The 9,505-nt window shown below is 38.8% G+C and overlaps 1 protein-coding gene across 1 annotated transcript; it reads right to left on the reverse strand.

Moving 5' to 3' along the window:
• Nucleotides 1–476: 476 nt before the first annotated feature.
• Nucleotides 477–5,165, reverse strand: LOC134571038 (up-regulator of cell proliferation-like). Its single transcript, XM_063429081.1, has one exon. The coding sequence runs from the start codon at nucleotides 5,163–5,165 to the stop codon at nucleotides 477–479; it is 4,689 nt and encodes a 1,562-aa protein (XP_063285151.1).
• Between the last annotated feature and the right edge of the window lie 4,340 nt (nucleotides 5,166–9,505).

Genomic DNA, 9,505 nt, shown 5'->3' on the forward strand with positions numbered 1-9,505 from the left:
TGTAAAATATAATACAAAGTCCCAGACCCAAGATGGTCTAATAGTGCTTGAGTTCCTCCTGCCTCTATGAATTATAATCAACGATGGATACTGATGGTTTCAGTCACATGATGCATCTGAGTTTCCACAGACTCTGTGAGGTGATATGTCAGTATTACATATTCATTGCAGTTCAGCACAATTTGACTCGTTACGTGTATGTTAAAAGTCTGCAAGTTGCAAATCTGTGTGTTAAACAATAAGACATAGCCTGTAAAATCGTTCTCTAAATATTGATCCATCTCTATTTTGGATGTAAGCATTCCTGTGCACATATGTTTAGGACACGGCAATGTTTATCTCAAAAACTCAATTCTGAAATGTAAGTCAGTGATAAAAGTGAGGAATAGAACCGCTATGTTCTGTCATAAGTCAGTGCATTTCTGTAAGATACATAGTGATGGTGGCACTTAATATTGATTAATTTCATGTTTTTATTATTCTACTTTATACATTTCCTTCAAACTTTCCAGAGCCTCCTCTCGAGTAATGTTTTTCCATTCTTCCAAAATATGAGCGGGTTTACTTCCGTAATCCTCTGCAAACTGACTGTTAAACTCTTTGAAGACAAACTTCCAGTAGGCAGCAGAACTCGTTTCATGTTCTATTTCCCAATCGGGATAGATTTTCTGATAATCACTGTAAAAGCGGAATTCTCCATTTGTCTCAGTATTCTTAAATTTTTTTTTGGTAATTATATCAGCAGAGCATGTGGCATTGCACAAGACATTGCGACCCACCCATTTGTGTCTTGCTAGTCCTTTTGGGCGATGGACAGATGCTCTGTGTGTATCATGATCACCACCTCCAGCCTCACATGGGACCTTACAGAATGGACATTGTTTCCCACATCCGACCACACGTTTAAAGAGAACCTCCTCAGCATTTTGGGTGGGATTGGAAAGAAAAGACTCTGTATTCAAATCTTTTAAGTCTGTAATTATTTGCCCTTCCATTTTTGCTAAAAACTCATCAATGTCATTAGAAAATTGGAGAACATTCTTACAATCTTCATTTTTGAACAATGTTGTTTTTACATCATTTGGTGAAATCACCAGCTCTTTATTTAATTCCTTGCATACCTGACCTAAAAATTCTTCCAGATTTGAACATTCTAAAGCAGTTGGATTCTTAAGAGCCTTCCTGATTTTTTTGTAGATCAAAGAGACAATTTTGGCAATTATTTTTTCCAAGTGGGTAAAGTTTTCATATTTAATTGATATGTTGTCTGAAATCCATTTTCTGGCAAAACTCTCAAATCTGTGAATATATTCTAGATACAGCTTGAAGTCATTCTTTTCTAGTAATTCCTTGAGGACGTGGTATTGGAAGATACTGCGGCTTTTATACTTTGAGGAGTCATCGCTGTCCAACATGTCATCCACCATCTCTCCACCTAGGTTTTTATTGATGTATTCAATAATTGCCGGTTTTAGACACGATTCACAGAAGCGTTTTGCACAATCTTTAGAGGCATTTTGTTGCTGCAATATATTGTTAAAACAGGAAGAGTAACGAGCTTTTAGATCGCTGAGCATGTGTTTTGGGTCATTTTCTTGGATAAAGTCATTGTGCATCTTCTCAAATTGCACAGCCGCCTTACTCAGGATATGAAGCTTCAGGTCCAGCTCAAACAAGGGTTTAGTGCAAAGCTTCTCAGCAGCACATGGCGTTAACCTTTCATTGATCATATTCAATAAATCCCTGCAGTAGATTTCATTGTAATCTTCTTTTGTGATAACTTTTTGGGTGACAAAGTAATGACAGCTGTCAATCAAGGACGCAGCAAAATCATTTGCCTCATTTTTATAATTTATTTGCTCGAACTCAGAAAACTCTTTTAATGTCAACCAATCATAGTCAATGTGCTCTGGAGAAATGTTAAAAAGGTCTGCCTCATCTTTTAATTGAATTACACGGTCTAATTTTTTACGTATAGGATTTGCTTTATTCACCATCTCGGTCTTTAGTTGCTTCAGCATTTCCTGTTCAATATTACGCCTGGTTGGAGGATTGTACTTTAATGCTGGTATCATTTCTTCCCACATAGTTTCAAATACCTTCATTGCCTCAATGGGGTCCATACCTTGTTTACATTCTTTTAGAAGAATGCTCACTTGCTCCTCAATATTCTTGATGTACATTCTTTCAATACGTTGTAATTCTTGCTTTCCTTTTTGTATTTGTATAACTTCCCAACATTTTTGTGAAAGAGAAGTTTCAATATTCATTCTGAGTCCTTTTATTCCAAATAAGTACTGGCTTTCGTACTGCTGTGTGAGCGTTGGGTTTTCACACCCATTTTTAAAGTAGGTTTCTAACAAATCGTGCATTTTCTGTTCCTCCCTATCTAGTAACTCTCCCATTTCAGGTTTTATGCTTTCAGCTAATTGGTTATCAAGATCATCGATCGGCAGGTTCTTGATAAGATTTTCTGTCTCATTCATCCATTTCTGCATTACTTTCCGGAAATCCCACTCTAACTCAGAATGTTTTTTTGTTAGCTTGTCATAAGCTTCAGCGACGAGAATATTTCTGAAACTGAAGAGAAACTTCTCATGTTTGACTTCCATCCACAGGTTGTTTAACCATTTGACAAATGTTGCGATATCTTGTGGCTTCGACAATTTATTTGATTTGTTCTTTTTCATAAAGTCGAACAAATATCGTTTGAATTTGCAAATATTTTCGCTGTACCCAGAATTTACTGAAGCCATGGGTGGTACCCCGTGCCAGAGACTGGGGATATACCAGCTGTGCTCCTCGAGATTATACTCAATGATATCAGAGAAAGATTTAGCTCTATTACTCTCCATTTTTGCTGCTTTTTCAGTCATTTTATTTAGTTCTTCCATTAGTTTTATTCTTTCAATCATAGTGTTATCAGGAGCCGACACGTCACTCACATTCTGATGAGCAAACTGGCAGTTGGGTTTCTTTCCTGCTTTTGTCATCCTTAGAAATGCGTGGACCACAATCTGTAGAATATCCTTCATTTCCGCAGTGCTTTCCATGGCCATGTTAATTATGGCGATATCGCTCAACCCGACCGCAAGTGTTGCCAGCTCATTGTCATTTTCACAATTCTGATCATCAGAAATTGATACAGAACTTTTTAAACCTTCAGTGTCAATCACCAGAATAAAGTCACAGCCCAGATCTTCATGGAAGTCTTCTTTCACATTAATTAGTGTCATGAAAGCTCCTCGTGTGCATTGTCCACTGGCCACCGGGAACTGCAAACCAAACATGGTGTTCAGAAGGGTGGATTTCCCTGTACTCTGAACTCCCAGCACAGTGATGACTCTCATTCTGCATTGTCCTCCTGTCTTGGTGTCCAGCTCTGTCAGGACATCAGTTATCCACTGCAGAGGAATATTAGATGCTTCTCCATCGATCAGCTCCAGTGGGAACCCATCCAGCAGGAGATCAGCAGCTATTGCCGGGAGATGACTGAATTGTCTCTGGTCTGTTTTACTGTCTCCTTCTTTAAGAATTGCACATTCTGATTCATAAAACTGCCCTAATTCACGCAGGAAATGTTCAATTCCCAAAGAACTTTCAGATGTTTGCTGGTTTAATTCCTTTACTTCATCTGGTGACATATTTTTCAAGTTATTCTTGTATTGTGCACGAAATTTAGCCAGGTTATCTCTTCCAATAGCATCGAGGTAACATTTCATCCATTTCACAAAATAATTTTTCTCCACCTCAGATAAGGTGGTGATAGCAGAAGAAAACTTGATCAAAGAATCCACCATCTTGTACTGACTCTGTTCCCTGCGCAGTTTTAAACACTTTTTTTTAAGTTCTGATTGGTAGCTTTCAGAATCTTTCTCACCTTGGAATTTCCTTCTGCACATTTCTTTTTCTATTCGTGATATCTCCTTCCATAGATTTCCCTGCAGTCTCATTGTTTCCTTCTTCCACTGTGTTACATCTTTTATTCCCGCAGTGATTTCCAGCGCATGTTTCTTTGCTTTCTGACATTCTTCTGAATTCTCATCTGTCTGTATCCCAAATTCAGCTGATCTTTGAGCCATGTTCTCCAGATCAATTGCTTTTCCAGGTTGTTTTGTAAAATCTGCGATGATATTCTGTAGCTTTATTACTAACTCTGTGACATTTGATTGACTGCTTTTTACTAAGACGTGTGATTTGTCTAGTTTTAGTATTGGATATAGCTGGTTCAGATATTTGGCTGTCTTTGTTTTCTCCTCTTTGTTGGGTGCATTGTCGATGATGAAGTAATAACTTGTGTCTGTTCCCCCGAGATCTGCTAACATATTGAATTCTCTTTCAGTTATTTTCTCAGTAAATATAAATACAGCTGATGAAATGTTTGTTAAAAGTCTGAACTGTTTCAAGTTAGATTTCAGATCTCCACGCAGATTGGTCACAGCAATAGGACCCGGGAATATATTATCATTTTGTTTTGGAAAGTACCAGGATATTTCCACCAATCCATCAGATATTTTCCGAGGGACGTTTGCACCCTCCATGTCTCGATGCACAAAGAATTCGTGAGCATTATGGGCTGGACTGAGAATACTATTTAGGATTTTAGATTTTGAAAAGTCAAAATCTCCCAGCCTGACAAATGAGAAGGTCGGCATCTTGATGGTCACCACATTTTTTTCCACAAAACTAGTACTGCCTTCTGATGATTGGGTTCCCCACCTCTTCACAATGTCTCTCAATGTCCATAACATGAAGGTACAGTCTGAGCCATCACCAGCAGGGAGCATCAGAGGGACAGCAAACTGGCACATGGACATCTTGGTTACAATGTCCTGTTGTAGAAAATGATCTGAACAATTCAGGACAGCACATAGAACATCCAGGGGGTGGATACCGCATGTGTTTGTTTCAGTAATAGGTAGGAAATCTGAATATGGATCTTGATCTTCATTACTGTCTTCTCCTTCCATATTAACAGACTTTTGATTAAATCGTGTGTTCCTTGCCATCACATTAAGTGCCATGAGTTTCTGTAGGAAGTGCCAGGGGAGATCTTTTATGGACTGAAGGTCCACGTCCTTCACACTCTCACATCCAACATCGATGATGTCTTTTAGTCTGAGTTTTGAGGTTCTGTGCTTGTCAATCTTCAGCTCAGACAACATTTTAAGCAATGCTTCTATATTACCTGTAAAAATAAGCAATTCTAACTCAGCAGGTCTGAATTTAACTGTGTAACATGTATAAACAAATATATGCCAAATATAATGTAAGTGGATATTACAATCCTATTATTCAAATCTAAACAATAACACTGATATGATTAGAGGGACACTCCAAAATCCTAAAGCACTTTATCTTGCTTAAAAGCTTTATATGTGAAGAGTGTGTCCTTTTGTGTTAATTTCGCAAAAGCTGCAGATTTTAATCAAAACTTACATTTTTATAAATAACCCTTGTTACACCCCCCTGGCTGTCAATCAGACAATTAGTCCTGTTACTTCCTGGTTTGTTTAGCTCAGTGGAGTCAACATTGTCACTTATAAATACAACACTCAAGAACAAACTTACATTTATACACATCAATATATGTCTCCAAAACCACAACGAAAAGAACTGCTACTATTCACACACTAAAAAGTAAAGCCCCAAACACACCGACAATTGAAACACCAATATCACCAATATCACCAATATCACCAAATGAGCTGATCAAACAAAATAGCTTTTTTTACTTTTTATCGGATTATGCACCAGATGAGGATGATCATTTTTCAGAGATCAACTCCAACTCATATAGATCTCACCTTATAGGTAAAAAAAGAGAAGCCTATCACTCGAGGAAGAAGGAGAGGGAGAAGATACCAAAAAAGGAAGGATACAATAACCACGCACCAACATCTGATCCAAGATTCAGGTATCTTCAACTTATCTAGTAAAATCTTAAATGCTACAGAGGTGCCATTTCTAAGTAAAGGACTTTTTTTGCATTTCTTCTTGGACTGGAACAGAGAGACTCTGGTTTGGGTGTTTGAGCTGCCTTCAGCCGTAGGTACTAGAAACCAACACTCTATAAATTTATAAAAGTGCCAATTTCTATTGAAATCTACACTTTTTGTAAAATTTTAAAAAGAGAGCACACACTCTTCACATATAAAGCACTTCAACAAGATAAACTGCTTTAGGCGTCTGGATGTCCCTTTAAGATGGATTGCTTAAAGTACAGAATATGGTCCTTTTTGACAAACCATTATTGTCAAAAGTTAAAAGACAAAAAGATATGATTGTAATAGTGTTGACAATCGCAAACACACCCCACCACTGACACAAATAGACCATTCACACAAACTGATTTATCCAATCTCTGCAATCACACAGACTGACAAACATACAAACACACTGAATTCACATATGCTGACCTTACACAAAAGACAACCATGGATGCACATACATTAACACTTAAAGGGTTACTCCAACTCAAAAAGCCTTTTTTTTTAATAAAACACTGTTTTTGCTTTAGTAACCATTGATAACATGTTCCTCCCCTAGAAAATAACATTATATAAAGTAAAAACTAACCTGCAATCCCATGCCAAGGCCACGTTCTCTACAGTCCTAAAAACTGAGAAATTACTCCCCCTGCTCCCAAGGACAGGCTGAGAGAAGGATTTGGGCAGCATATAGGTGGAGTCATGTTGCCATTGGTTGTCTTTTACCAGCATGTTTTGCGTGCCGATGTCAGGAACCAAATACAGTATGCACAGATTTAAAGGGACACTATAGTCACCAAAACAACTTTAGTTTAATGAAGCAGTTTGGGTGTATAGATCATGTCTAGGGTTGTATAAACAAAGTGATTTAACTCCTAAATGGCCAAGAATTGAGCAGTGAGACTGCCGGGGTGTGATCTATGCACCAAAACAGCATCATTAAGCTAAAGTTGTTCTGGTGACTATAGTGTCCCTTTAACATTAGCCAGCCTGGATCTCTCGTTCCGGTGCTCTGTCAGATTCAGTGAACATCAAATTATGTTTCTCAGGCTCCTAACTTATGGACTTGTGGAGGTTGAATAGCAAAATGTTAAATCATTTGTATTTAGTAATACGTGTGATTTATGAGCTGTAAGCCATAATCATCGCACTTATGACAAATCACGACTTGAACTATCTTGCTTTGCATGTAATGCGTCTATCTCATATATTAGTTTCCCCCTTTATGTTGCATTACTGAAATTAATAAACCTTTGCACGATATTCTAATTTTTTGAGTGTCACCTGTATGTTTGTTTTAAATTTGTGTCGATTCAAAATGGAGGTGACATTTTTTGTTTTAAAGCTGCCCTTCCATCCCTTATTTGATTGCGTTCCTAAACCCATTTAGATAACTATTATAGCTTATAATAGTTAAACATTTTACATGTAACCCAGTCACTTCATGTTATAAGAGACAGAAATAAGGCAAGAGAAAAGGAAAAAGTATAAAAAAAAAAAAGAACTACCGTATTTATCGGCATATAACACGCACCTCATTTTTAGAAGGAAATTCCAGGAAATTTCCCCCCCCCCATAGTATTCCCCCCCTCATCCCATAGTGTCCCCCCCCCTTTCCATAGTATTCCCCCCTCATCCCATAGTATTCCCCCCTCATCCCATAGTGTTCCCCCCTCATCCCATAGTGTCCCCCCCATCCCATAGTCCCCCCCCTTCCATAGTATTCTCCCCCCTCCCATAGTATTCCCCCCTCCCATAGTATTCCCCCCTCCCATAGTATTCCCCCCCTCCCATTGTATTCTCTCCCCCCTCCCATAGTATTCTCCCCCCCTCCCATAGTATTCTCCCCCCTCCCATAGTATTCTCCCCCCCTCCCATAGTATTCTCCCCCCCTCCCCTCCCATAGTATTCTCCCCCCCATAGTATTCTCCCCCTCCCCTCCCATAGTATTCTCCCCCCCCCTCCCCTCCCATAGTATTCTCTCCCCCCCTCCCATAGTATTCTCCCCCCCTCCCCTCCCATAGTATTCTCCCCCCCTCCCCTCCCATAGTATTCTCCCCCCTCCCTTCCCATAGTATTCTCCCCCACCCCCTCCCATAGTATTCTCCCCCCCCTCCCCTCCCATAGTATTCTCCCCCTCCCCTCCCATAGTATTCTCCCACCCTCCCCTCCCATAGTGTACTGTCCCTCGTCCCATAATTACGTACCTGTCTTGAAGCGTGGGCCGGCTTCACTTGTGCACACTTCCTTTTAGTCCCGCCGGAAACCGGAACCTGAAATTAAAGTTCCTGTACCGCGGTGCGCGCTGTGAAGCCGGCCCACACTTCAAGACAGGTAAGTAATTATGGGATATCGGCGTATAACACGCACCCACGATTTTTCCCCTATTTTCAGGGGAAAAAAAGTGCGTGTTATACGCCGATAAATACGGTAATTAGAATTTAAGCTAATTCCTAAGACCCTAAATAAGCCTGAAACTTTGTAATGTCTCACATATTGATAGTTACTTCAGGTAACCCGAGATATTGGAAATCCCCAAATATTCCAAACTAGAAAATAAATGATATTATTGATTAAGGAAAATGAAGGTTATGAACTGGTGATTAGGCAATCGTCTGCAATGTGTGTGCAACTGGGACAACTGTGGGATTCTTGGGAAAATAGTGATAAAGAAAGATAGAACACTTAGTAAATAATTCATATACTTTCCTTGTGAGAATATCTATGAATGTTATATGGTCGAGTACTGCCACCTCTTTTTTTCTGGAAAAAAATAATATTGTATGTTTGTTGTGAAAAATATGTTTACCTTCAATATCTGGAAGTGGATTTTTGTCACTCACATGTCCTACAAGAGCATATTATTTCTATTATGAGAATGCTGGGGATCCTAACTCTCTATTGGTGCGGTAGCTTAATATTAAATTAATTTCACTCATTGGCCACAAGAGGGCAGAAGAAGGAGAAGGACATACACCACAAATTCTGCTTTGGTATGGACCTGCACATGTTTTAACAAGATCATTTATGGTGCACATCTTGAAATTCTATAGAATTATAATGTAATCATCTTAAATTAACTCAACTAAAGGTATACTGTCATCAGTGCACGGAAACCTTCACCATCCCAAATGCCATCAGCTTGTGTGAATTAATAATAATAATCAGCTTGTATAGAGTGTAGTCATCCAATTGATCCCAGATTTCACCAGTGTTCTTGCCTATATTATGTGTGAATGTCTGGTCTGTTATTATGTGTGAATACATAGTTACCGTACATAGTTACATAGTTACATAGCTGAAAAGAGACTTGCATCCATCAAGTTCAGCCTTCCTCACATATGTTTTTGCTGTTGATCCAAAAGAAAGTAAAAAAAACAGTCTGAAGCGCTTCCAATTTTGCAACAAACTAGGAAAAAATTCCTTCTTGACCCCAAAATAGCAGTCAGATGTCTCCTTGGATCAAGCAGCTATTACCCCACTAATTAGAAATTATATCCCTGTATGTTATGTTT

The sequence above is a fragment of the Pelobates fuscus genome, chromosome 8 (genome assembly GCF_036172605.1).
Source record: "Pelobates fuscus isolate aPelFus1 chromosome 8, aPelFus1.pri, whole genome shotgun sequence".
NCBI lineage: Eukaryota > Metazoa > Chordata > Amphibia > Anura > Pelobatidae > Pelobates > Pelobates fuscus.

Excerpts from the sequence above, each read along its gene's own strand:
- LOC134571038 (XM_063429081.1), bottom strand. The coding sequence starts at position 5,165 with ATGTTGTCTGAGCTGAAGATTGACAAGCACAGAACCTCAAAACTCAGA.